The 27,580-nt window shown below is 41.5% G+C and overlaps 7 protein-coding genes across 10 annotated transcripts in view; 2 read left to right on the plus strand and 5 right to left on the minus strand.

Moving 5' to 3' along the window:
- Positions 1 to 1,744, plus strand: part of LOC112558803 — a 44,334-nt gene extending 42,590 nt beyond the window's left edge. For both annotated transcript variants that reach the window (XM_025229532.1, XM_025229551.1), the window contains exons 8-9: positions 163 to 271; positions 594 to 1,744. In XM_025229532.1, the coding sequence (XP_025085317.1) occupies positions 163 to 271; positions 594 to 762 (278 nt within the window). In that variant the 3' untranslated portion in view covers positions 763 to 1,744. The remainder of the gene's footprint in view (positions 1 to 162; positions 272 to 593) is intronic.
- Positions 1,745 to 2,695: 951 nt separating this feature from the next.
- On the plus strand, positions 2,696 to 6,735 carry LOC112570550. The gene is made up of 5 exons (XM_025249063.1): positions 2,696 to 2,940; positions 3,315 to 3,486; positions 4,194 to 4,333; positions 4,821 to 4,941; positions 5,768 to 6,735. Exons 1-5 carry the CDS (start codon positions 2,889 to 2,891, stop codon positions 6,009 to 6,011), a joined length of 729 nt encoding a protein of 242 aa, XP_025104848.1. The 5' UTR covers positions 2,696 to 2,888; the 3' UTR covers positions 6,012 to 6,735.
- Positions 6,736 to 9,500: 2,765 nt separating this feature from the next.
- Positions 9,501 to 11,880, minus strand: LOC112561258. The gene is made up of 3 exons (XM_025233625.1): positions 11,728 to 11,880; positions 10,322 to 11,210; positions 9,501 to 9,938 (listed from the first exon to the last, which is right to left on the minus strand). The coding sequence occupies exons 2-3, from the start codon at positions 11,174 to 11,176 to the stop codon at positions 9,501 to 9,503; spliced, it is 1,293 nt and encodes a 430-aa protein (XP_025089410.1). The 5' UTR covers positions 11,177 to 11,210; positions 11,728 to 11,880.
- A 1,176-nt stretch (positions 11,881 to 13,056) lies between these two features.
- Positions 13,057 to 16,040, minus strand: LOC112570389 (3-[(3aS,4S,7aS)-7a-methyl-1,5-dioxo-octahydro-1H-inden-4-yl]propanoyl:CoA ligase-like). Its single transcript, XM_025249202.1, is given in 3 exon segments — positions 13,057 to 14,807; positions 14,810 to 15,387; positions 15,915 to 16,040. Coding segments are annotated over 3 exon segments (1,797 nt in total). The 5' UTR covers positions 15,986 to 16,040; the 3' UTR covers positions 13,057 to 13,659.
- Positions 16,041 to 16,155: 115 nt separating this feature from the next.
- On the minus strand, positions 16,156 to 16,858 carry LOC112561265 (putative peroxisomal-coenzyme A synthetase). The gene is made up of 2 exons (XM_025233638.1): positions 16,271 to 16,858; positions 16,156 to 16,185 (listed from the first exon to the last, which is right to left on the minus strand). Exons 1-2 carry the CDS (start codon positions 16,856 to 16,858, stop codon positions 16,156 to 16,158), a joined length of 618 nt encoding a protein of 205 aa, XP_025089423.1.
- Positions 16,859 to 19,816: 2,958 nt separating this feature from the next.
- LOC112565460 (acyl-CoA synthetase family member 2, mitochondrial-like) lies at positions 19,817 to 22,819 on the minus strand. The gene is made up of 2 exons (XM_025241334.1): positions 22,659 to 22,819; positions 19,817 to 22,146 (listed from the first exon to the last, which is right to left on the minus strand). The coding sequence occupies exon 2, from the start codon at positions 22,110 to 22,112 to the stop codon at positions 20,409 to 20,411; it is 1,704 nt and encodes a 567-aa protein (XP_025097119.1). The 5' UTR covers positions 22,113 to 22,146; positions 22,659 to 22,819; the 3' UTR covers positions 19,817 to 20,408.
- Positions 22,820 to 23,765: 946 nt separating this feature from the next.
- Positions 23,766 to 26,971, minus strand: LOC112566169 (acyl-CoA synthetase family member 2, mitochondrial-like). 3 transcript variants are annotated; one of them, XM_025242573.1, is made up of 2 exons: positions 26,822 to 26,971; positions 23,766 to 26,343 (listed from the first exon to the last, which is right to left on the minus strand). In XM_025242573.1, exon 2 carries the CDS (start codon positions 26,307 to 26,309, stop codon positions 24,621 to 24,623), a length of 1,689 nt encoding a protein of 562 aa, XP_025098358.1. In that variant the 5' UTR covers positions 26,310 to 26,343; positions 26,822 to 26,971; the 3' UTR covers positions 23,766 to 24,620. The 3 variants fall into 3 exon arrangements, with proteins under 3 accessions (XP_025098358.1, XP_025099894.1, XP_025099124.1); XM_025244109.1 differs by having other exon boundaries at positions 23,766 to 26,340; positions 26,822 to 26,944; XM_025243339.1 differs by having other exon boundaries at positions 26,720 to 26,865.
- Positions 26,972 to 27,580: the final 609 nt, after the last annotated feature.

The raw sequence follows: 27,580 nt of genomic DNA on the forward strand, positions 1-27,580 counted from the left end.
ACATTATTATATGTGATTTATAAATTCATGAATTTATTTAGTAAACAACGTACGTGCATGAGATCCTGATCTCGTAATACTTGTAATTGGAGTCGAAAAGTGATGAACTTATCTGAAACTTGCTGTTTTTTTCTTCTCTCTTCTTATTTTTTTTTCTTGCAGTGATTGATTTTGAGTGTCTAAAGTCCGCAAGTTCTCGCCTGTTTGATTGTAGCTACAAGAAGGGTTTTGAGATTGGACGTAAGGGCTCATTAACAAATATACTTTGCTTGTAAGTATGAAACAATTAGTGATTTACTGAATGTATAAACTCACTTAAATGTATTCGTGAAGTCTGTAAAACATTCCAATACAACCCTTATATCTGTCAGACAGAGAGGGAAGAAAACAGCATGTCCCTGTTTTAATTGGCACTGTACGATTGGTTCCAATTTGTCAATTAGTGTATTTAATGCTATACATAATGTACCCCATCGACTACATTTATAATTGTTAAACACTTGGGTACAACACACAGATGTACATATCAATTAGAGGTTAGCATTTCGCTTACATTGTCAGAGTTTAACGTGTCCGTGTGTTGTTTTTTACAGGACCTCTACTGTCACAGTAGAATGTTTCCTTGAAGTGTTGCCCCCCTGTGGATGTCTTATGACAAAATTATTTGTGGAGACTTTCAGGCTTTACTTAACCCCATCTGCCTGCACCCCAGTCTCCGTTAAGATTCCAGAATGCAACTCAGACATGGATATGTACATGTGATGTTGGCGATGACTACATCAGTGACGACGGTGCCACGCTACCAACAGACAAGGTCCTGGCAACAAGCGTTCACTTCTTTCTTTGTCTCACTTTTTCGTGTTGCTTTTACAACTTAAAATCACATGCAATCTTACTGAAACCGACTGCCAGTCTGTATTAATGTCACACCAGCAAACCATACCGCTTTCACATTGCCATTTACTTGCTCAACTCTACTTGCCGTGATCTTCTACAAGTGACCTAAGGTTACCAACTGCAGTTGTGTGTGTGCGTGTGAGAGAGAGAAAGGAATTATTTCAACATGTATATGTATGTACATTGCTAGTACAGAATCTGTCTGAAATTGCCCTTGTGAATAAATAAAGTTGTATTGTATTCAGAACATACTATCTACATGTTTACCCTGGATAACAAACGGTTTTCTTGACACGACCACGAGAGTGTAGGGCTGGAAGTTACTCCAGCCATGCGAGAATCATTTACTTCTGACACGAACTTCTATTACTGGACTGCTGGCAGACGATTTTCCAGTTAACTACTAAAACGAGGCATGAGACCACAAAGCTTCCTGTTTAGTCAAATTCTTTGTTACGGCTCGCCGAGACTAACAGCGGATCACTTCGCAAGCGTTGGTCTCGGCAGACAGACAGCAATCAACCTATACACGTCCATGCTTCTGATTTTGTCAACGCTTGTTGGGATTTCCCGTGCCTGTTGATCATCGTAACATCAGCGGAGTTATCAAATATCATTCGCAAGGGTGACGACTACCGACTCTCACACCAAGCCTGTTTCCCACCCAAGATACCTCGGGGCCGTGAACTATACCCCCTGGGGTGACTTTGGAGTTCCGTCGTTGAAGTGTATTCACTGGTGTGAGAAGTGTTTATAGTTCAGGATTTATGTGATTTTGTATACATAAACATTATGTACTCAGTTGTAAGGGAAGATAATTTAAGAATAAAAACAACAGAGATGTTCACCAAGATATTTTGTCCTCTCTGACCCTGCTTGCTCAATAAGGACTGGTTCTGTCATGTGAGGCAAAATCCGACATTTGATAGTGTATAATCTGACTAGTAGCCAGGTTAACCAAGACAGGCCTTAACACAAGTCCTGTCTCTGGATTGACCTTTCTCGCAAACCCGTTCATCTTCCATTATATTGTCAACTTTGATCCTACCTCTTCATAAGAGTCGAGCTTTATTCAATTCAGTGACACGCGTGGTGTCTGTGTAGGGGAGAAGTGAGAGTTTTAAGAGAGAGAATGTGCAAAAGAGATTTCGAATGAAAGACAGAAAAATGTGGGAGAAAAAGAGATGTTGACCTATTAACAGTACTTGATCACATGTTCATCCTTTTTCAATCTCTGCTTTCCATTTTACCTCTTTCCGCTGATCTGATTTCTCTTGAGATGAAAAATAAAGTTGAAGATGATAGAAGGCGATGTGTAGTTAAACCTTCCGACAACAACCATCACACTCACTTTGCCGTTGCCTTTTTTAATTTAAGCGATTACTAGTTTTTTTTCTGGAGATTGAAATCCAAATAAGTGACTGACCGCTTTCTGCATGTCGCCGGACACAAACAGCAAGACTTCTCAGGAAGAAGCCATATTGGAAAACTGTCACCGTGCCACCTCCTTCCTTGCAAGTGTTTCCTTCAGGCTGTCCTTATAACAGTTGTATAATGAAATTGCATGAAACTGGAAACATGTTCAGCAAAAGAGAGCCATGGAACGGCCGTTTTAAATAAACAGGATTTGATTGTGTGAAAATTTGCTGACGTCTTACAAAAAAATTACAGACATTACCAATCACACTGTAAGATCTTTTGAAAACAGTCACACGAGAAAAAAAAAAATGAAGGTTTGCGTGACATCACGCCACTGAAAGAGGTCGGCAAGCAGGAAGGTTCTTAAGACAAATCTGTTTTCCTAGACACCAGCAGCTTCCACCGACTGAAAACTGTGTCACACGGAGTTCAGACAGTGTACCAGGAGCAGGAATCGAAAAATGAAACCCGCTAGCCTCTTTCTCTCTCTCTCTGACTTCCCGTCTCCCTCATGAAGAGCCCGTGTACCTCCCCAGCAGTGGTGGAGCTTGGGTGGCGAAGGCTGGTTGCTGATGTCGACACACACTACAATGACCAGGTTGGGATGGCTAGTGCTGACCTCGTGTAAGTGAACAGCGATTTTTACATTTTCTGTTTATGAGCCTTAGATACACGATGGATAAATATATGTTTACTATTTCTGCCGACATTCATGCCATAAATAACTTGAAATGCTCATTAACAACTTCCTTTATGTAATTTGAAGAAATAAATATTCTGTTCTTTATAAACAGACCGTGTTTTTATTAAATCTTCTATATGCCTTTGCTAAAAGATGTCATGGCACAGGCTTCATTAAAAAAAAATCGTCTTAATTTCTATAAAAAGGATTTATAAAAAATTTTATAATAATGACATTGTTGACATCAAGTATAATCTTTGTTAGTTATTTAACCGTTAAAAAACTAGAATTAAAGTTAAATTTATAACGTTTACAGTTCTAACCATCATGAGAGTCCAAGTGATTTGTGCGAGCGCTCATTGTACAAGCAAGGAGGCTGTCGAGAGAGAACAGCAGTTGTGCTTCTCGGGCTTCGCTGACATCCTCAGGAATAAATCCCTCGATGAAATCCAGCAGCTGCTGCAAACAGAGCCTCGTTTTATTTGCAAGTACGTCGCATCAGGGAGGCCGCATGTTTGCTCTCTAGTGCCGTGTGCAGAACTAACAAACTTGCTGCTTGTTCATTAGGCACACGTTCACAAGCCATGTTCAGACCTGCTCTTGTCAACTCCAAGCTGTAGAAATTACAGTTGTGAAGAGAAGGACTTTTTAAAGCTTCAGACAAGGATGCATATTCTTGGACTGCTTGCAGTGACCAAGTCTTCCGTGCAGTTGTAGGCTGTCAGGACCATTTAGCAATTTACTATTCGAAACCGCGATACAGTTCTTAAAAGTCAACAGTACACAAATATCGGTGATCACCTTTTAGGGACATTACACTAAAAACAGAAGATCATAAGGCTTGAGATTTTGTTCCTCCGTCAACACGACAGCTCGCATCATCGGCTTTTCTGATATTGGTAGCTAAACAGGAAACAGATGTAGACACCTGGCCTCGTTTTAAGAAGTTAAGGGAAAAACTTCGTCTGCATCCAACCTTGAGAGTTATCTATCTGTACTTAGCAGTTAAATTTGCTGCAGAAACTGCTTTTAGAAATGGGGTATCTTTCTCGTAACGAAACCAAGCACACCACCACACTCAAAAATCATACGTATGCCACACACACAAACACACACACACACTTTCTTACACGTACACACACAAACACCTACACACTATTTTCTGATGACTAATTATACATTTTTCTGGGTGCAGCCATCTTGTCCGCTACAGAGAAGCACTAGGATGCGCCGTGAATAAAGCAAGGGAGTGTACTTCACATCCTTATAAGAACCTGCTAATGGATGAACAGAGCATGAATCAGATGTTGGACAAGCTGTGTGACAGAATAGACGGTACACTTTTTTTAACATTTAGAACGATTTTACCCTGCTTATGTAGGCAGCAAGATTAATCACATTTAACTATCACTGTAGTTTTTTGCGTTTTAGCATTTTTCAGTGTTTGTAGCAAAATCTTGGTGATATATAATGTATCACATTGTACAGTAAAAACATGATGCTGATTTCAATGTCTACAGTGTAAGTTAAAAGCATCTAGCGACACATTTGAGAAAAAGAAACAATTGTACCACAAGCTGAACAACCAGTGGCGAAAATGTTTTTTCAAAGGACAGCTTTTATCACCCTTGCTAATTTCCGTGTTTCTTTTCTTGGTTTATCATATATTGTTGACCCTAAGACGATTATTTGTCAAAGAAATTCTAAACGCCACCATACTCTCTCTCTCTCTCTCTGAGGGTGAGTGTGGTTGTGTTTGTGTAAGAGGGAGATGGTGAGAAATACTCTTTGATGGATTACTTCTTAAAATTTGTTTCCTCAGATATAGACGTTGCTTGCGCCAGGAGAGCTTTACCTGCTCTGGAGCAGTGTGGTATCAGCAAGAGTTTGGAGCTGAGAAACCCCACAGAACGCCGGGCAGATCAAAGGGCCTTGCTGTGCTAGTAAGTGTACCTTACTTATGTTACTCGTGATACCGAGCCTTCATCTTCATGACATACAGCACATTCTCTACTACGATTACCAAGACTAATATTCTGTCATTCGCTTTCAAACCGTGCAAAAAGAAAGCAAGGACAGCCGGTCTCACCGTAGAGTATTGGTGATTTGAAATAGTGATAATACTTGATAAGCTAATTGTAGATATGTTGTTTGAGTAAGGGAAAGGTGGGGTGACTTTCTGTTTCGAAGATGAGCGCTCTAACCATTCAGGCTAATCACTCTAGCTTGTGAGTATAAGCAGTTGTTAAAGCTTATTACCTAGATTATTCTTCCTAGATTTTGAATGTAGGCAATGGTTAAACCTAATCATTCAAGGCTAACCATCAGGCTAACGCGTTTGACAAAGGATTTAAAGGGTGGAGGGTATGACCTCTCTGCCCTCTTCTCTTTTACAATACGTGCTAGCGCAAATGGAAGAGCGTTTGATATAGTTCGGTATAAGAAAAAGTACAAGGCAACATTATACTCATCCAGGTGCGGGCAATTAATTAGTGATAATTACATATTCCACACCCATCAGCAACGCCATCACATATCACATATCTGCCCATCTTTCCATCTCTCGTTTCGTGTCCTTGCATCACTTGCTCTGCACCTTTATACGACTCTGTGACCTTAGAATCACTGTCTCCTTACATCATTCGCTCTCTATCGTCTTGGCACTCGTTTGTGTGAACTTGCAGCACGCGCTGTGTGACCTTATAGCACTCGTTGTGTGACCTTATAGCATCCCTGTGTTACCTTGCAGCACTCGTTGTGTCTTTGCAGCACCATGAGGGTTAACACTGAGTGCCAGTACAGAGTAATGCTCCCTTGCGGCTGCAGAACCACCAGACTGTACATCGACATCTCCAAGAGCCACGTCAACCCTAAAGGGTGCAGTCCCATCACTTCCGTTCCCACTCCTGTTTGTGATGCCCGGACGGGAGAATTTGTAAACGGCTCCGTTCCTAGCCGGGCAGGAACGTCTGTGCTAGTAGCACTTCTGCTGACAAAAGTCGGGATATGGTGAGTCTGGCCACGGTGAGGCTAAAAGCCAAAAGCTGACCTTTGGATGCTCGCTGTCAGTTCGATGTTGTAAGGTACAATCGTAAGAATTATCTTGAGATCGGCCAAACTTACCCCTTAATCTGGTAAGCTTTCTTTCTTCCTACGAGACAAGAGAAGATTTTTTTAAAAGGACAATAATTTATAGAGGTTTAATGTCTGCCATTGTATTTAAAAAGTCATAGTCTCAGTATATACAACTCGAGTCAAACTCCCCTGTCCTTCACAGGTAAATGAATTAAAAAGGATGAGAAGGACATGTATGATTTGTAGAACAGATGAAGAAATCTGTGCAGACAAGAAAGACCAGCTTCTGTAGAAGATAGAGTTGCGGTTGAACCTTCCTCACGATAACCTGAGTGTTGGTATCCCAGTAAAGATGGCGCCCAGGTATATGTACTTTAATTAATTGAGTCCATAGCGTCCACCTCTGAAATATTGAGCGGTTATGGAACTTGGTGGAGAATTAAAGACATTCTCTTTGGTTTTACTGGCATAAAGTACGGATCTTCTCGCGAAATAATATAAGGGAGAAAACCGATTTAAAAAGTGTCAATGGTTTTCTCCCCTTTATCCAGGTCCTTGTATACAGCTTTGAGCAGTTCATATCGTGTCAAAAGAAACATATTCACACATTTATTTTTAATCGCTACTTCGAGAGCATGAAAGCCCTGATCTTACTGACAGTTATTTACGACTTTAAATTTTTTTAGGGTAAACAAGCAGGTTCTCAAGAGATTTAGAAACACTAAAACCACACTATAGTTATCAATCAACAAATTTGTCATCGAAATGATTTATAACGGACTGGACACCGGTTTAATAATTCAATGCATAACAATCCGTGTTATGACTGCTATTTCAGCCTGAAAATGAACCTAAATGTACTCAGTGTGTAGAGCGTCTGGTATTCACTACTCTCGTCAATAATAAAACTATCACAGAAGTTTGAACAAAACGAAATGCTACACTATAATTAAGAGATGATATTGATAGACTCTACGAAACTACTGCTATGGTAGTCACCACACACATACACTGTAGCTACTCCTACTAAATCATGGTAATGCTTATTTGTAACTGTCAAGAAAACGTTTGAGCTGTTCAGTGACGTGCTTCTGGGTAGAACCGCACGCGCGCACACACACACACAGATTGAGAGTAAGATGCACACACGCAGGTTGCAGGTGGGTGTGAAGCTAGTTAACAGTCGCAACCAAGTTGTGTCTACTTTAGGAGGTTGTTGACTGTTGAAGATCCATTTGGCACTTTTTATCTAAGCCACACCTGCGTGTGGTAAATTTTGTAAGCTGGTTGATGTCTTGTGCATTGTGTTTGTTTATGTATATATAAGCGTTTGTTTATATGTGAGTAGCTAAGGGTATGTGTACGTGTATATAATTATATAGTGTGTGTATGTTTTTGAAATGATTATAGGCAAAACTTGATATGGTCATGTGAGTTCGTGCACATGCATGTCTGTAAATATTAAAATAAATGCAGCTCATCAGTGGCTTTACATAATAATGTGCATTTTGCAAGTGTGTTTGGCAAGTTTTGGCAGTTTTCCTTTATCTAATTTTTGCGTGTACAGTGCTTCCACTTTTTTTTCTACGTTTGGACACATGCATTTTTATTTTCTGTCGTCTAGTTCATTGTTACTCTCATTATCGTCTAGCTCATCGTCGCACTCTTCACACTGAGCATGGGCTGTGGCTTGTAGCGAATGAGTGAGCGATTCCCAGCGTGAATCCGGCCACAGTCTTCGTGCACACACGCACACACATATGTAGATATAATCTATTCAGTAAGTTGCTCTTAACTGAAACTAATGGATGTGACCTCGGTGACTGCTTGAAGCCAACAAGGTGTCATTAGTTCTCGTTGCAGTTTTTTCATTATGGAACTTGCAACACTGCGCTTGCAAGATAAGATTGTAACACTCTTCTGTTTTCATACAGCATATAGCAAATGCCACTGACAACTGGCTTAATTACTATGTAATGACATGTACTTGTATCACTGACCCCTGAGCACGTGAGGAAGAAGAGGCCATTGTCAGGTTGGGATGAGTCAGCCACAATCTCACGCACCCTGCACGATGAACTTGAGCCAAAATCCATCTTTCCTCTGACCACCACGACCGCCTTGTTTTATGTAAGAAGGAGCAGTATACGCTGATGCTGCTTCTTAATACATGTTGTACAATGCATTAGTCGACTCAACATGTATCAGGCTAGTTAGTATATTTGTCCAGTTTGCCTTCTCGGCTTTTTATATGTCGGTATATTATTTTCGTCTCTCTTCCCTTCTATTGCTAACAATTATATAAACATAGAAATGTGTGGTCTACTTCACCTGAATTGTAAGGGTCCCAATAAACAAAAATATGCAGTGCCAATGTTGTTAGGGAAGATGGTGACCGTCACTTGTTTTCTGAAGGTAGTGAGAAGGTGACTTGCTGGTGGAGAATCCGGCAGTTGAGATTTGGAAGAAGCACAATGCTTTGTTAATGATTTGTCTGACTTTTGTCTGTCTTTAGCCTCACGTCACTCTTGAATCTATGAACTTTACCAGCTACTAGTTTTAAGAAAGACTTAAGTAGGGTAGTCAGGTCACGGGTAGTGCTGATATAATACATAAGTCCAGTAGCAAGCTCAAAGGCCTCAAAAACAAGTTGGCCTTTTTCAACATCAGCATCAGTCATCTTAGTGTGAGCGACATATTTCATTGAGCTTCCTGGAAATACATGATGTCAATCATTGCAGACTGGTCGGTCACATCTGCAGTCATTTTCAAAGTGTAGCTTACTTAGTGGGTATTCTTCTTCTTGATGTTTAATATAATGTTTGATAGCACCTAGCTGTCACATCTGTCGGTAGGTGTCGTATAACAACGGATTTGCTGCAGCTGTTCTTATACGGCACACTTCAACCTTGCTGTCCTCTTCAAAGTAGTCAAATAAATGTCTGAGTAAGATATTTACTTATATTTTATATTTCATCTTTAATATCAAAAAACACTGTAGCAAAATAAGAATGCAAAAATGCAGAAAACAGAAAAGTCTTGAGGTCAGGACCCGTAACTTCGCTGGTAATAAATGAATTGTCTCTGCTTACTGTCGATCTGTTTCTGCTTACATCAAACAAACTGTAGAATTAAAGAAACTAGAACAAAGATGGATTTTCGTTTCTTCTGTGTATATCGCTATATGTACTGCTGTTCAGTTTAAAGCATAAGTTTAGTCTACGTAGTAAGGAAATAAGTGTTGTGGTTATGTAAAGATGTGTATGTGTAAATATGTTTCAATAAGGATTATGTCACTCTCAGACAGTATCTCTCTATCTGTGTGTGTGTTTGTGAGTTGCTAATAAGAATGACAATGCATGCATAAGCAAAGGTGTTAGTGTACGCATGCTTGTAACACTAACATGAATTGAGTAATTAAATTTGTTCATCCTTGTTTAGATAGACGAACTGTTGCCTCGTCTCTGATAAAACGGCGAAACGTCTTGTCTGTGCGGGTCAAAGGAAACGAGTCAAACTTCAAGTAAAATCTTGGTCTCGGTGAAAGTGGGTCATTGATGGAGGTCACGATGTCCTTCTCTACAAACTCTTGTAGCGACTGCACGGTGATGTCGTCCGACTCCAGCAACAAGCACGCGCAGAGCTCTTCGCCGACCCCAGGATCCGGCACACCTACCACCGCCACGTCCACCACTCCGGGACACCGACGAATTCGAGTTTCCAGCCACCCAGGGTAGAAAATATACACACCTCGAGAAATGGCGTCGCTGCCTCGACCTTCCACAATGAGGTGACCATCAGCAGTGAGCTTTCCTATGTCACCTGTTCGAATGAAGCCATCTGATGTTAAAGGGCTTTTGTGCATCTGGATCGTTCAGGTACCTAATGTTTGTGTCACTGTGTCTCACCAAAATAAGACCCCGTTCTCCAGTTGGCATGATTGTACCCTCATCTTCAATGTCGACGATCTTTACCTCCGCCCATGAAGCAGGAGTACCGCAATCGAAGTCGTTATACTTGTTGGGGTCATCTACGTCGAAGAATGATATCTCCCCACTGTCGGTTCCTCCATAGCCGACGACTACTTTGTCAGATATAGCTGAGGCTGCTTTCACTATTTGCTGAGTTATCGGCTGTCCTGCAAGAAGGAGCTTTTTTAGTTTCCAGTCGCCTAAAACAGTTTGTTCATAGCCCTGCTTCTTTTGTTTTTCTAACAACGCTCTTTCTTTTGTTGAAAATTTGAAGCACATAAATTGGTGCAACGAAGCCAGTATCACATTTCTCTTCTTGTATTGTTCGATATATGAGTTCAGCCATGTCGTCGGGTATCCCAGTTCTAAAGTCGAAAAGAACTCGGGTGTCGGCTGCCACAAACGTGTATCCCAGATAACCCCCTACCCAGCCAAAAAGAGCAATGGAGAATCGTTTTAAAGATTCGGGAGAAACATAGTTGACAGTCTCCATTTTCTTGGCTGTACGTACTATGTCGCCGTGAGTTTTGACGACAAGCTTAGAAAAGCCAGTGCTGCCCGAGGTGGTGAAGACCGTGCAGATGTCATCCGCGGTGATTTCGTCGTCGTAGAACCAGTCGTCCAGATTTTCCAGGTGACTCAGAAAGTCGTCGTCGCTACCCTTTTCGTTTCGCCGAATAAAGAAGACTTTCCGGAGACTTGGGAGCTTCTCACAAGCGACATCGTTTTGGCCGATGAGTTGCAGGCAGGTCCTGAGCGCGTTCCAGGGGATGTTGTGGAAGTCAGGGTCGATGACGATAGCCATGGCTTGAGATTTCTGCAGTCCGTGTAGGATGTCGGAGCCGTCTGCCAGCTGACACTGACCGTTGACGGAGAAGGCCCCCGACATGAGGAGGCCCGTCTCGCACACAGCTCTCTCGGGAGAATTAGGCAGCGTGTTGAGGATGAAGTGACCACGCCCCAAGCCCGATGCCTTGAGTACAGCGGCCCACCGTCCACCCAGACGATAGATGAGCTCGTAGGTGAGGACCTGGCGACCCCCGTGGCAGTCGTGGAAGATGAATGCCGGACGTTGTGGTACGAGTTTAGCATATTGTTGCAAGGCCCCGGTGACTGTCGTGAAATCTGCCATTGTTCGTTAGTTGAAACTTGTTCTTACTTTCAATCTAGGGACAAAAAAAGCCCAGTGGTAAGCTATGCTGAACAGGTCGACAGTTAGAAATCATAGAACTCATCGACCGGGCTTTACAAAGTTCTGATTGTACATTTGAATTTCGTTATCAGTCATATTCATATGTTGAGTCTACCTCTACTCTTTTCTGACTTGATATACATTTTATATGACGGTTCACACTCAATGGCCAACAAGACATAATCAATTTATTGGCTGGCTGAACCTTTTTGGTAGAGGCACAACTAATGAAACAATGAGCTAGCCATTATGTTCTTGGCAAACGTACGGCAGTCAGCCGAGTAATTGAACACTTCAACAGACTAGTTTATGGTAGTCCTCCATCAACTAGAAATGTAACATACGTCAAGGAATGGGACAACTAGCTAGTGCCCGTTCAGTTTTTGCTACGCATACTTACAGCGATGAAGACAGGAAAGATTTATTGATACAAAACATCAACAATGCCAGTAGAATCATCTGAGCTGATACGAAAAAGCAGATTAACTCACCAGTTAACAAACCAAGTGTTGTAGTAGCTGTATGTCGTCAGGTGACAGCTCACATTACCTGTCTGTGATTTTCTGGACACATCTCCGAATCTTTTCTTTGACTGACCAACTTTATAGGAACCTCTCTGGTCCCGCTCTACCCCGAGATAAGCGAATCACCGAGTAAAAACTGAAGTTCGCGTGTTTGTGAATAAATTACATGGTATGGGATTTTCTTCTAATATTTTCCACCCGACATCAGAACATCAGTGTGGCATCGCCTGACAGACTAAATTACTCGTTTATTATCTTCTTATGACGTAATTGAATCTTCTTTAATTAACCAACTTAAAGCTTTCTCCTGCACCTCTGCCAGAAATAATGGGGTCACCGAATAAAATTTTTAAGCATACGTGTTTGTGAGTAAATCACGTAGTAAGTGGTTTTCAACTCATATTTACCACGGCATGAAAACTTAAACGAAGAATAAATAATTTAGTATCCATTTCATTTAATTTTCCACGTGTATTATTGTTAATGAAATAAAAACACATTCACGCTCCTGTAATTTTTTAAAAATTTGATTAAGTTACTTTCCAGCAACCAGTGACAATAATGATTTTTTCAACATTAAAAACAGAACATTATAAAATATTTTATACATATCTATCGATGTAAAATCTTTTACCTTCCTCATTTAGCTGGATGCAAAATTTACTGGTTATTTAGTCGCACGTGTTCACGTCCCAATGAGTTTGTCATCCCCTCAGTTAGTTTTTAGCTGTTTCCAACACGCACATGAATGGTACCACCACACTGTCAGTTGTTGTTAGCATTATGCTGGATAAGAATACGACTGATATTGTTACTTACAGACCACAATGGTGTAGAAAGTGTCAATTATACACATACGGTGCTTGATCTCTAAGCTTTTTACCAACATAGTTGCTTTTAATAGCTCTTGCTTTTGTATAGTTGGCACTGTTGGAGGAACAAGATCTTTTCTTTTTACTGAGAGTCCAAGACTGTCCTGTCCTGTATAAGTGACTGGATAACAATCGCTTTTGAAATGTTTTGAGGAAAGTCGTGTGAGTACGGTTAGTTTACACGGAACGTTTGAACAAATATTTACACTTGTTGCCTACCATTTAATCACAGTCATCGGCAAGTGTAGGTTACTTAGTGGACTTAATTATTCTTCTTCCTGGCTTTTAATATCACCTAGCTGCCACTTCTGTCGGTAGCTGTCCTTTAGGGAAGAGTGATATGGTGCAGCTGTTGTTATACTTCATGTTATACGGCTTACTTCAATCATGCTTCATTTTCAAAATAATAAAAGAAATGTCTGAGTAAGATATTAACAGTTTATGTTTTATATTTCATCTTTAATATCAATATCATTGTAGAAAAATAATGAAGACGTGCAAAAATGCAGAGAACAGAGAACTCTCATGGTCAGCATCGGCAACTTCAATGGTCATAGATGAATTGTCTTACTGCTGATCTGTTTCTGCTTACATGTAACAATTCCCACTGGCAAACTGTAGAATACAGCAGGATTTTCTTTTCTTCTATCTATGTCACCATTATTACTGCTTCTGCTGCAAGTTACAATTTCTATTTAATATACCTTTCACGAAAATAACACCAACAATAATCGAAAATCCTCGTGTCACTTTCTAAACAGTAATAACAATAATTATTGCCATACAACTCTTAGATTATCACAAACAAAAAGATTAAGTTAAGTCTGTTTAGTAAGGAAATAAGTGTTGTCTTTATGCGAATATATGTGTGTGTAAATGTGTTTAAACTACTAATATGCTAGTCTCCAAAAGTCTCTCTTTATGTGTGTGTGTGTGTTTAAAAAAGAGAGAAATAGAGAGAAAACGTTGCTATTAGAGTGAGAATATATGAATAAGCAAAGGCGTTGAAGTGCGCATGTCTGTGACTCTAAGATGCTCTGTGTAATTCATCTTTATTTGAAACACGAGCTGTTGCCTCGTCTCTGATAACACGACGATACGTCTTGTCTGTGCTCGTCAAAGGAAACGAGTCAAACTTCAAGTAAAATCTTGGTCTCGGTGAAAGTGGGTCATTGATGGAGGTCACGATGTCCTTCTCTACAAACTCTCGTACTGACTGCACGGTGATGTCGTCCGACTCCAGCAACAAGCACGCGCAGAGCTCTTCGCCGACCACGGGATCCGGCACACCTACCATCGCCACGTCCACCACTCCGGGACACCGACGAATTCGAGTTTCCAGCCACCCAGGGTAGAAAATATACATACCACGAGAAATGGCGTCGCTGCCTCGACCTTCTACAATGAGGTGACCATCAGCAGTGAGCTTCCCGATGTCACCTGTTCGAATGAAGCCATCTGAAGTCAAGAGGGCTTTTGTGGCATCAGGGTCATTGAGTAATTGAACTCTTTTGCCAATGTGCCTCACCAAAATAAGGCCACGTTCTCCAGTTGGCATGATTGTCCCCTCATCTTCAGTGTTGACGATCTTGACCTCCACCCATGAAGCGGGAATGCCGCAGTCGAAGTCGTTATACTTGTTTGGGTCATCTACGTCGAGGAATGATATCATTCCAATGTCGGTTCCTCCATAGCCGACCTTAATTTTGTCAGAAAAAGCTGAAGCTGCTTCCATGATTTGTTTAGTTATCGGCTGCCCTCCAAGAAAGAGCTCTTTTAGTTTCCAGTCGTTGTCGAAAATAGACCGTTGATAGCCCTGTTTCTTTTGTTCTTCCAACAACGCTTTTCTCTTGTTAAATATTTGAAGCATATAAATTGGTGCAACAAAGCCAGTATCACATTTCTCTTCTTGTATTGTTCGATATATGAGTTCAGCCATGTCGTCGGGTATCCCAGTTCTCATGTCGAAAAGAACTCGGGTGGCAGCTGCGATAAACATGTATCCCAGAAATCCACCTGCCCAGCCAAAGGGAGAAATAATGAATTGTTTTAAAGGTTCTGGAATTTCATCGCTGTCAGACTCACTCTTCTTTGCGAAACGCACCGTGTCCTTGTGCGTTTTGACGACGAGCTTAGAGAAAGCCAGTGCTGCCCGAGGTGGTGAAGACCGTGCAGATGTCATCCACACTGATACTGTCGTCGTAGAACCAATCGTTGATTTTCCAGGTGACTCAGAAAATCGTCGTCGCTGCCCTTTTCACTTCGCCGAATAAAGAAGACTTTGCGGAGACTCGGGAGCTTCTCACAAGCGACATCGTTTTGGCCGCTGAGTTGCAGGCGGGTCCTGAGCGGATTCCAGGGACTGTTGTCGACATCAGGGTCGAGGACGATAGCCGTGGCTTGAGATTTGTCCAGTCCGTGTAGGATGTCGGAGCCGTCTGCTAGCTGACACTGACCGTTGACGGAGACGGCCCCCGACAGGAGGATGCCTGTCTCGCACACAGCTCTCTCGGGAGAGTTGGGCAGCGTGTTGAGGATGAAGTGACCACGCCCCAAGCCCGATGCCTTGAGTACAGCGGCCCACCGTCCACCCAGACGATAGATGAGCCTCGTAGGTGAGGACCTGGCGACCCCCGTGGCAGTCGTGGAAGATGAATGCCGGACGTTGTGGTACGAGTTTAGCATATAGCTGCAAGGCCCCGGTGATTGTCGTGAAAGCCGCCATAGTTCCTGGGTCAAAACCTTTCTTTTTTTCCTTTCTAGAAATAAAAATGCGCAGTGATAACTACTTGTAATATGTCAACAGTATTGGTTTTACAAAGTTTTGACGTTTGACTTTCGCTATCAGTCTTTTTTGTGTTTTGATAGACTCAATTGATGGACTGCACTTTTTCCCTTTCATGTTGAGGATAAAATATAGTGGTTGACATTTAACGGAACATAATGACACCTACATGTTTGCTTTACTAAAGCTATTTGATAATTTTACCAGATGTACAATATGTAAGACATAGTCAGCCACTAGGCTGATGGCAAACGCCTTGCTGTCAGTTAGTTTGGTGTTTCATTAAACACAAAGGTAACATGGACATCTAATTAGATCAGCAAACACAGACCTCTTAATATCCAAACTTAAATTCTTGAAATCTTAAACATGGAAATGTGCGTGCTTAGTTCTTGCTATGAAGACAGGAAAGATTTCTTTGATTCAACATACACGCAGTACCATTTGAATGATTTGACATTGAGGCTAAAGAACAGTTGCAAAGGAGATGAACTCACCAGTTAACAGACAAAGGTGTGTCTTCATGTGACAGCTCACTGTCCCTGTTTGTGATGTACTGGAAACACATACGAATCTTTTCTGTAGCTGACTGACTTGAAGCCTGTGCGACCCTTCTCCGCCGAGTAAAAGTTGAAGTACGCGTGTTTGTGAATAAATGACGTGGCTTGGGTCTTACAGCTCACACAGTCGGCATGAACACTCACCCACTCGCTCAGCCAGAGGCGGGACACGACAAAGTTATACATACCACGAACTAATATCCCTGGACTGCTGGCAGACGATTTTTTCCAGTTAACTGCTAAAACGAAGCATCAGACGACATAGCTTCCGGTTTATTCACATTCTTTGTTACGGTCTTGTTCTTTGAAAGTGGGTCATCGATGGAGGTCACGATGTCCTTCTCTACAAACTCTTGTACTGACTGCACGGTGATGTCGTCCGACTCCAGCAACAAGCACGCGCAGAGCTCTTCGCCGACCACGGGATCCGGCACACCTACCACCGCCACGTCCACCACTCCGGGACACCGACGAATTCGAGTTTCTAGCCACCCAGGGTAGAAAATATACATGCCACGAGAAATGGCGTCGCTGCCTCGACCTTCCACAATGAGGTGACCATCAGCGGTGAGCTTCCCTATGTCACCTGTTCGAAAAAAGCCATCTGAGGTATAGAGTGCTTTTGTGGCATCAGGTTCATTGAGTAATTGGACTCTACTGTCCACGTGCTTAACCAAAATAAGACCACGTTCTCCAGTTGGCATGATTGTACCCTCATGTTCAGTGTTGACGATCTTTATCTCTACCCCTAGAGTAGGAGTACCGCAGTCGAAGTCGTTATACTTGTTTGGGTCATCTACGTCGGGGAATGATATCATCCCAAATTCGGTTCCTCCATAGGCGACCTTAATTTTGTCAGAAAAAGCTGAAGCTGCTTCCATGATTTGTTTAGTTATCGGCTGCCCAGCTAGATAGAGCTCTTTTAATTTCCAGTTGTCGTCGAAAACAGACCGTTCATACTGCTGTTTCTTTTGTTCTTCCAACGACGCTCTTCTTGTGTTAAAAATTTTAAGAATATATATATAGAATATTATATATTATAAGAATATATATATAGACTATTATATATACACACATTAGTGTACTGCTGTGTATATGTAGTACACATACTTCTATGCATGTGTATGAAGTTCATGTACTATTTTGTATATGCATGTATCTGGGATAGCTGGATTTTGAGCAAGAGTTCGGACAGCCAACAGCAAGAAAAATAAGAAAGTCATACAGATAGAACCCTGCTTACAAAGTCTATCTCGGTAAACTTTATGGGACCCTTGAATTTTCGGGAGAAGGAACAATCGAGAAGTGACCTCCTCTACATGATGAGGAGGAGGGGGATACATTTCGTGCACCCAGCAACACATTTTGACCGCCTGTTGCCTTCCAAGTGATGATAAGCATGGAGGGTTTCTTTGTGTGTGAGATGGCCGAGACCAGTAACATCTGTCGTTATGGAGCAGAGTTTACCTTCTGTCAAATTCTACTTGAGGGGTTTTATTTTCGTTTTAAAAGGAGTCACAAAGCTTTCTTGCTGCATAGAAAACTGTGTGGCATTTAATGATGTTGATATAGAGGAGTGTGTGGAATTTAATGATTTCAGTATAGTTGTTGGCATTGCAGGTTCAGTTTATGTCTCTTGCACGTTGAGAAATATTTCATAGCCGGAGCGCTGTTTAATGTTTGAATGACTGTAGGGGTCTTTCATACAGATTTCACATTAAAGTATATCATAGCTACGCAAATAACATTAACAGTAAAAATACTCACAGACAGAAGAAAATAAACACAGAGGCTACCGGAGTCGGAAAGTCTTACCCGTAAAAAGACTTTATTTTTAAGATTTAGAAAACATCCTTACGAAGATCTTCTGTAAAATCTTCAGTTATTTGTTTGTACGTTAACTTTGGAAAGATTTACATGCAAGTAAAAAACTAATGATGGAATAATGTCTAATGATACCAGATAATGATACGTTCAAGATAAGACTTGCCGAATTCAAAGTAATCCACCCTTTCCATTCTCAAGATACACACCCACAAACATCAGCATGCACAGGTCAAGGCCACTCGTACAGACGTCAGAGTTGTACATAGCGAGTCATTAGGGGCTGGGAACCAATTAAATCTATTTCTTTTATTTCTTATGGGAAAAACTGTTTCAGATAACGAACATTTCGGATAACGAACAACTTTCCAGAACGGATTATGTTCGTTAACCTAGGTTTCACTGTACATTTGAATTTTACTATCAGTCATATTCATGTGTTGAGTCTACCTCTACTCTTTTCTGACTTGATATACATTTTATATGGCGGTTCACACTCAATGGCCAACAAGACATAACCAAGTTATTGGCTGTCTAAACCTTTTTGATATTTTGGTAGAGGCACAACTAATGAAACAATGAGCTAGCCATAATGTTCGTGGCAAGCGTGTGGCAGTCAGCCGAGTAATTGAACAGTTCAACAGACTAGTTTATGGTAGTCTATCAAATACAAACGTAACATACGTTAAGAGCAGATTAACTCACCAGTTAACAAACCAAGTGTTGTAGTAGTTGTATGTCGTCAGGTGACAGCTCACATTACCTGTCCGTGATTTTCTGGACACACGTCCGAATCTTTTCTTTGACAGACCAACTTTATAACCTCTCTGGTCCCGCTCTACCCCGAGAGAAGCGAATCACCGAGTTAAACCTGAAGTTCGCGTGTGTGTGAATAAATTACGTGGTATGGGATTTTCTTCTAATATTTTCCACGGCATCTGAACATCGGCGTTGCATCGCCTGACAGACTAAATTACTCGTTTATTATCTTCTTATGACGTAATTGAATCTTCTTTAATTAACCAACTTAAAGCTTCTCCTGCACCTCCGCAAGAAATAATGGGGTCACCGAATAAAATTTTTAAACATACGTGTTTGTGAGTAAATCACGTAGTAAGTGGTTTTCAACTCATATTTACCATGGCATGAAAACTTAAACGAGGAATAAAGAATTTAATATCCATTTGATTTAACTTTTCCACGTGTATTATTGTTAATGAAATAAAAACACATTCACGCTCCTGTAATTTTTTTTTTAATTTGATGAATAGTTACTTTCCAGCAACCAGTGATAATAATGACTTTTTCGCCATTAAAGACACAACGTTATAAAAATTTGTTATACATATTTATCGATGTAAAATCTTTTACCTTCCTCATTTAGCTGGATGCAAAATTTACTGGTTATTTAGTCGCATGTGTTCCCGTCCCCATGAGTTTGTCATCCCCTCAATTAGTTTTGAGCTGCTTCGAACACGCACATGAATGGCACTATCACAGTGCCAGCATTATGCTGGATAAGAATATAGATATTGTTACTTATAGACCACAATGGTGTAGAAAGTGTCAATGTTACACATATGTGTTCGATCTCTGTATTTTTACCAACATAGTTGCTTTTAATAGCTCTTGCTTTTGTATAGTTGGCACTGTTGGAGGAACAAGATCTTTTCTTTTTACTGAGAGTCCAAGACTTTCCTGTCCTGTATAAGTGACTGGATAACAATCGCTTTTGAAATGTTTTGAGGAAAGTCGTGAGTACGGTTGGGGAAGAAGTTTACACGGAACGTTTGAACAAATATTTAGAGATGTCTGAATAAAGTTCATCTACTGGCTCTGTAGCCAGCATCGTTAGACAAGCAATATCCGTTCAAACTTACTGTGAGGGAGTGTCAATCGTTCTTGTTGCCTACCATTTAATCACTGTCATCGGCCAGTGTAGGTTACTTAGTGGACTTCAATCATGCTGTCATTTTCAAAATAATAAAAGAAATGTCTGAGTAAGATATTAACAATTTAGGTTCTATATTTCATCTTTAATATCAATATCATTGTAGAAAAATAATGAAGACGTGCAAAAACGCAGAGAACAGAGAACTCTCATGGTCAGGATCGGTAACTTCAATGGTCATAGATGAATTGTCTTTGCTTACTGCTGAACTGTTTCTGCTTACATGTAACAATTGCCACTGGCAAACTGTAGAAAACAGCTGGATTTTCTTTTCTTCTATCTATGTCACCATTATTACTGCTTACGCTGCAAGTTACTATTTCTATTTAATATACTTTTCACGAAAATAACACCAACAATAATCGAAAATCCTCGTGTCACTTTCTAATCAGTAATAACAATAATTATTGCCATACAACTCCTAGATTATCACAAACAAAAAGCTTAAGTTAAGTCTATTTAGTAAGGAAATAAGTGTTGTCTTTATGCGAATATATATGTGTGTGTAAATGTGTTTAAACTACTAATATGCTAGTCTCCAAAAGTCTCTCTTTAGGTGTGTGTGTGTAAAAAAGAGAGAAAAAGAGAGAAAACTTTGTTATAAGAGTAGGAATATATGAATAAGCAAAGGCGTTAAAGTGCGCGTGTCTGTGACTCTAAGATGCGCTGTGTAATTGAATTTCATCTTTATTTGAAACACGAGCAGTTGCCTCGTCTCTGATAACACGACGATACGTCTTGTCTGTGCTCGTCAAGGGAAACGAGTCAAACTTAAAGTAAAATCTCGGTCTCGGTGAAAGTGGGTCATCGATGGAGGTCACGATGTCCTTCTCTACAAACTCTCGTACCGACTGCACGGTGATGTCGTCCGACTCCAGCAACAAGCACGCGCAGAGCTCTTCGCCGACCACGGGATCCGGCACACCTACCACCGCCACGTCCACCACTCCGGGACACCGACGAATTCGAGTTTCCAGCCACCCAGGGTAGAAAATATACATACCACGAGAAATGGCGTCGCTGCCTCGACCTTCCACAATGAGATGACCATCATAGGTGAGCTTCCCTATGTCACCTGTTCGAATGAAGCCATCTGAGGTATAGAGTGCTTTTGTGGCATCAGGGTCATTGAGGTAACTAATAACTGTATCCATGTGCTTGACCAAAATAAGGCCACGTTCTCCAGTTGGCATGATTGTACCCTCGTCTTCAGTGTTGACGATCTTTATCTCTACCCCTGGAGCAGGAGAACCGCAGTCGAAGTCGTTATACTTGTTTATGTCATCTACGTCGAGGAATGATATCATTCCAATGTCGGTTCCTCCATAACCGACCTTAATTTTGTCAGAAAAAGCTGAAGCTGCTTCCATGATTTGTTTAGTTATCGGCTGCCCACCTAGAAAGAGCTCTTTTAATTTCCAGTCGCTGTCGAAAACAGAACGTTCATAGCGCTGTTTCTTTTGTTCTTCCAACAACGCTCTTCTTTTATTAAAAATTTGAAGAAAATATATTGGTGAAATGAAACAAGTATCACATCTTTCTTCTTGTATCGTTCGATATATAAGTTCAGCTATATCGTCAGGTATCCCAATTCTCATATCGAAAAGAACTCGGGTGGTCCCTGCGATAAACATGGATCCCACAAATCCTCCTACCCAGCCAAAGGGAGAAATAACGAATCGTATTAAAGGTTCTGGAATTTCATAGCTGTCAGACTCATACTTCTTTACGAAATGTGCTATGTCGCCGTGCGTTTTGACGACGAGCTTAGAGAAGCCAGTGCTGCCAGAGGTGGTGAAGACCCCGCAGATGTCATCCACACTGATACTGTCGTCGTAGAACCAATCGTCAAGATTTTCCAGGTGACTCAGAAAGTCGTCGTCGCTGCCCTTTTCACGTCGCCGAATAAAGAAGACTTTCCTGAGACTCGGGAGCTTCTCACAAGCGACATCGTTTTGGCCGATGAGTTCCAGGTGGGTCCTGAGCGGATTCCAGGGGCTGTTGTGGACGTCAGGGTCGAGGACGATAGCTGTGGCTTGAGATTTCTGCAGTCCGTGTAGGATGTCGGAGCCGTCTGCCAGCTGACACTGACCGTTGACGGAGACGGCCCCCGACAGCAGGATGCCCGTCTCGCACACAGCTCTCTCGGGAGAGTTGGGCAGCGTGTTGAGGATGAAGTGACCACGCCCCAAGCCCGATGCCTTGAGTACAGCGGCCCACCGTCCACCAAGACGATAGATGAGCTCGTAGGTGAGGACCTGGCGACCACCCTGGCAGTCATGGAAGATGAATGCCGGACGCTGTGGTATGTGCTTAGCATGAAGCTGCAAGGCCCCGGTGATTGTCGTGTAGGCTGCCATTGTTCACGAGTGGACACGTTTCTTGATTTTCCTTCTAGAAAAAAAATGCGCAGTGACAACTATTTGTAATACGTCAACAGTATTGGTTTTACAAAGTTTTGACTTTTGACATTCGCTATCAGTCATTTTTGTGTATTGAGTCTATCTGAACTTTTTTCCCTCTCATGTTGTGCATAACATATGGTGGTTGACATTTATCGGAACATAATCACAACTACATTTTTGGTTTACTGGAGCTATTTGATAATTTTACCAGATGTACAATATGTAAGACATAGCCAGCCACTAGGCTGATGGCAAACGCCTTGCTATCAGTTAGTTTGGTGTTTCATCAAACACAAAGGTAACATGGACATCTAATTAGATCAGCGAACATAGACCTCTTAATATCCAAACTTAAATTCTTGAAATCTTAAACATGGAAATGTGCGTGCTTAGTTCTTGCTATGAAGACTGGAAAGATGTATTTGATTCAACATACACGCAGTACCATTTGAATGATCTGACATTGAGGCTAAAGAACAGTTGCAAAGCAGATGAACTCACCAGTTAACAGACAAAGGTGTATGTCTTCATGTGACAGCTCACTGTACCTGTTTGTGATGTACTGGAAACACATACGAATCTTTTCTTTAGCTGACTAACTTGAAGCCTGTGCGACCCTTCTCCGCCGAGTAAAAGTTGAAGTACGCGTGTTTGTGAATAAATGACGTGGCTTGGGTCTTCCAGCTCACACAGTCGGCATGAACACTCACCCACTCGCTCAGCGGGACACGACAAAGTTTTACATACCACGAACTAATATCCCTGGACTGTTGGCAGACGATTTTTCCCAGCTAACTGCTAAAACGAGGCATTAGACGACATAGCTTCCGGTTTATTCACATTCTTTGTTACGGCTCGCTGAGACTAACAGCGGATCACTTCGCAAGAGGCCAGGAGTGAGTCTCGGCATACAGACGTCAGTCCATCAATAGAAGTCCATGGTTATGCATACATTTTACAAAACCCTTTCGATTCTAAACGTCCTACAACTTTTCCCGTACTATAGAATCAAATGCTTTTTTGAAATCTCTAAATGCTACGTAAAGTTGTTTGTGTTGTAGTAGTTGATTTTGAATTATAGCTGAGAGCAAATATGTGATCTAATGTATTGCACTTTTTTCTAAACCCAACTTATAAATCCTCTTTAAACTGGTTTTTCTTTAATCCATTTAGAAAGTCTTCGGTTTAATTTATAACTGTACATGTTACCAGGGTTGTTAAAGTGACCTTCCTTGTAAGGGTTTGAGGAATGGCCTCGGTCCATTCCGATGTAAATTGTTCCGTATTAAAGATTTTGTTAAAGAGTTTAGCAAGAATAAACTTGAGTTGGAAAGCACAGACTTGTAAAATTTCCCCATTAATCAATCAGTACCAGCTGCTTTTTTGTTCTTTAACGCACGAAGAGGTTTGATAATCCCTTCCTTAGTGATTTAAGCATCTAGAGATTCATCATAGGAGTTCTCGTTATTCTTGTTCTCTACTGTATTATCGTCTACGTTATCCTGATCAGTAACACCGATGTAGCTACCACTGAAGTTAAGACCTGCTGAAAATGTATTTTCCTCGCACTGAAGGTCAACGCAAGGTAGATGTGCATCAGTATGCAGCTCTCTTTTCATACAGTGTCCAGTTTTTTTAGACCTTGATTAAACTTTAAAGAGCAACCTCTATGTCAAAATCAACAGCAATTAAAGCTTCTTTAAAATATTCTTGAACTTCATCTGACTTGATACATTCCACTCATACACTTGATCTTTCAGATAGCGACACACATTTCTCTCTAAAACATGATGGTAGGTCCGTGACGAAGGTTTCCTGCTAACTGTGAGGCACAACTCCACAGGCATGTGTTGTGACTTATCACGTGATGCCACGTGCAGAGTCTGACTCAAAGTAACAAGCTGAACAGAAATCAAGTAATAGTCAATGACGCTTGAGCCGTTGGGAGAGTTATAAGTAAAGTCACCACTTGAACCTCATAATAGCAGACGGTTTAGAATCACTGTCAAATTCTTTACACATATGTACTTAGTAGATGCCAACGGCATTAACACAATTATCCTGACTCACGATTGTATTCGGACGACACAGGTTTATCTATTTCAAAATCCACACGATCAAAGGACAGGCGACTGTCATCGGGAATACAAGAGCTGGTCCTCGCATTAAAGTCTCCACATAGCATAAAATAAACATCCGAAAATTTGTCTTGAGTATCAAGCATACGTTATTCAACAATACAAACTCCGTTTACAATCTCTATTTCTTCGTAGTACGAATTTGACGGCGAAAGGTCAAGTCTGAAGAACATTCCATTTTTTTGTGTTCCTCTCGTTATGAGAGGGAAATAGAGAAGGAGAAAAAAGCATTGCTATAGGAGTGAAGATACATACATAAAGCAAAGACATTAGAAGTTTATGACTGTATAAACACAAGGTAAAGGTACGAAGATGCACTATGTACTTAGATTTCTTCATCTTTCTTTGAGAGACGAGCTGCTGCTTCTTCCCTGATTACCCTGCGAAACGTCTTGTCTGTGCTGGTCAAAGGAAACGAGTCAAACTTCAAGTAAAATCTGGGTCTCGGTGAAAGTGGGTCATCGATGGAGGAAACGATGTCCTTCTCTACAAACTCTTGTACTGACTTCACGGTGATGTCGTCCGACTCCAGCAACAAGCACGCGCAGAGCTCTTCGCCGACCACGGGATCCGGCACACCTACCACCGCCACGTCCACCACTCCGGGACACCGACGAATTCGAGTTTCAAGCCACCCAGGGTAGAAAATATACATACCACGAGAAATGGCGTCGCTGCCTCGACCTTCCACGATGAGGTGACCATCAGCGGTGAGCTTCCCTATGTCACCAGTTCGAAAAAAGCCATCTGAGGTATAGAGTGCTTTTGTGGCATCAGGGTCATTGAGTAATTGGACTCTACTGTCCACGTGCTTGACCAAAATAAGGCCACGTTCTCCAGTTGGCATGATTGTACCCTCATCTTCAGTGTTGACGATCTTTATCTCTACCCCTGGAGTAGGAGTACCGCAGTCGAAGTCGTTATACTTGTTTGGGTCATCTACGTCGAGGAATGATATCATCCCAATGTCGGTTCCCCCATAGCCGACCTTAATTTTGTCAGAAAAAGCTGATGCTGCTTCTATGATTTGTTTAGTTATCGGCTGCCCAGCAAGAAAGAGCTGTTTTAATTTCCAGTCGCTGTCGAAAACAGACCGTTCACAGCCCTGTTTCTTTTGTTCTTCCAACAACGCTCTTCTTTTATTAAAAATTTGAAGAATATATATTGGTGAAATGAAACAAGTATCACATCTTTCTTCTTGTATCGTTTGATATATAAGTTCAGCTATATCGTCAGGTATCCCAGTTCTTATATCGAAAAGAACTCGGGTGGTCGCTGCGATAAACATGTATCCCACAAATCCTCCTACCCAGCCAAAGGGAGAAATAATGAATTGTATTAAATGTTCTGGAATTTCATAGTTGTCAGACTCCATATTCTTTACGAAATTTACTATGTCGCCGTGCGTTTTGACGACCAGCTTAGAAAAGCCAGTGCTGCCCGAGGTGGTGAAGACCGAGCAGATGTCATCCACACTGATACTGTCGTCGTAGAACCAGTCGTTGAGGTTTTCCAGGTGACTCAGAAAGTCGTCGTCGCTACCCTTTTCGCGTCGCCGAATAAAGAAGACTTTCCTGAGACTCGGGAGCTTCTCAGAAGCGACATAGTTTTGGCCGATGAGTTCCAGGCTGGTCCTGAGCGCGTTCCACGGGATGTTGTGGACGTCAGGGTCGATGACGATAGCTGTGGCTTGAGATTTGTTCAGTCCGTATAGGATGTCGGAGCCGTCTGCCAGCTGACACTGACCGTTGACGGAGACGGCCCCCGACATGAGGAGGCCCGTCTCGCACACAGCTCTCTCGGGAGAGTTGGGCAGCGTGTTGAGGATGAAGTGACCACGCCCCAAGCCCGATGCCTTGAGTACAGCGGCCCACCGTCCACCAAGACGATAGATGAGCTCGTAGGTGAGGACCTGGCGACCACCCTGGCAGTCGTGGAAGATGAATGCCGGACGCTGTGGTATGTGCTTAGCATGAAGCTGCAAGGCCCCGGTGATTGTCGTGTAGGCTGCCATTGTTCACGAGTTGACACGTTTCTTGATTTTCCTTCTAGAAATAAATTTTTAAGATGTCAACAGTTAAAAATAATGGTTTACAAAGTTTTGATGTTTGACTTCCGTTATCAGTCATTTTTGTGCATTGAGTCTACCTGCACTTACAACTACACTTTTGGTTGACTACAGCTATTTGATAGTTTTACCAGATGTTCAATGTGTAAGACATAGCCAGCCACTAGGCTTATGGCAAACGCCTTGCTGTCATTTTAAGAAATGTTTAACAATTTAACAGAGTAGTTTATTTTAGTGTTTCATCAAACACAAACGTGGCATGGACAGCAAGCATAGACCTCTTCATATAAAAACTTAAATTATTAAAATCTTAAACATGAAAAGATGCCTGATTAGTTCTTGCTACTTGTACTTGCCTGTGAAGACTGGAAAGATTTATTTGATTCAACATACACGCAGTAATATTTGAATGATCTGACATTGAGGCTAAAGAGCAGTTGCAAAGCAGATGAACTCACCAGGTAACAAATAAAGGTGTATGTCTTCATGTGACAGCTCGCAGTACCTGTTTGTGATTTTCTGGAAACATGCGAATCTTTTCTGTAGTAACTTGAAGCCGGTGGGCCCCCGCTATGCCTCGAGATAAGCGATTAACCGAGTAAACAATGAAGCGCACTTGTTTGTGAATAAATGACGTGACTTGGCTTTTTCTTTTACTATTAACCCCGACATCAGAACAATAATAATAATAAAAAAAAAATTATCAAAGAGGTTAAGGAGGGAGGACAAATCTGACTCGTTTAGTCGTCTTTAAAAATTGTAGTTAGAAGTTCGAATCATACAACTTTCAGTGATTATATTTGTGGATTAGAAACCGATCACAAGTCAGCATATTTTAGTTGTTTTTAAATTTTTGAATATTTGTGTTCGCGGATCGTCCCCAGCATCGCCGTCACGTACACACACCCACTCAGAGGCGGGATACGACGTACCTGTCGTACCACTAATGAGCATAGACCATAACAAGGACGAAATGAACGGTACAACTAATAACTTTATTCACAGGTAGATAACAAATAATAATGAATGTGAAAAAAATATATATACGCAAAAGAAAACAGAACTACACTACGCCCAAAGCTAGTAAGGGAGATAATAATAATAAGCAAACTGCACAGAATTCTCCCCCTTGATGTCTCAGGCCCAACGTTAATTAATGTTTAAAATACCGACTTAGGTGTCTATGTACACGAAAATTTCCTGACTTAAATACGTGT

Source organism: Pomacea canaliculata, linkage group LG1, assembly GCF_003073045.1.
Source record: "Pomacea canaliculata isolate SZHN2017 linkage group LG1, ASM307304v1, whole genome shotgun sequence".
Classification (NCBI taxonomy): domain Eukaryota; kingdom Metazoa; phylum Mollusca; class Gastropoda; order Architaenioglossa; family Ampullariidae; genus Pomacea; species Pomacea canaliculata.

Bases quoted from the DNA above. Each gene is read 5' to 3' on its own strand.
- LOC112570550 (XM_025249063.1), top strand. From the start codon at position 2,889: ATGTCGACACACACTACAATGACCAGGTTGGGATGGCTAGTGCTGACC. The intron at 2,941-3,314 runs GTAAGTGAACAG...TAACGTTTACAG, and splicing joins ATGGCTAGTGCTGACCTCGT to TTCTAACCATCATGAGAGTC. The intron at 4,942-5,767 runs GTAAGTGTACCT...GTGTCTTTGCAG, and splicing joins CAAAGGGCCTTGCTGTGCTA to CACCATGAGGGTTAACACTG.
- LOC112561258 (XM_025233625.1), bottom strand. From the start codon at position 11,176: ATGGCAGATTTCACGACAGTCACCGGGGCCTTGCAACAATATGCTAAA. The intron at 9,939-10,321 runs GTGCTTCAAATT...TGAACGATCCAG, and splicing joins GCTTCGTTGCACCAATTTAT to ATGCACAAAAGCCCTTTAAC.
- LOC112561265 (XM_025233638.1), bottom strand. From the start codon at position 16,858: ATGGAAGCAGCTTCAGCTTTTTCTGACAAAATTAAGGTCGCCTATGGA. The intron at 16,186-16,270 runs GTAACAAAGAAT...GTCTGCCAGCAG, and splicing joins CACTTTCAAAGAACAAGACC to TCCAGGGATATTAGTTCGTG.
- LOC112565460 (XM_025241334.1), bottom strand. From the start codon at position 22,112: ATGGCAGCCTACACGACAATCACCGGGGCCTTGCAGCTTCATGCTAAG.
- LOC112566169 (XM_025242573.1), bottom strand. From the start codon at position 26,309: ATGGCAGCCTACACGACAATCACCGGGGCCTTGCAGCTTCATGCTAAG.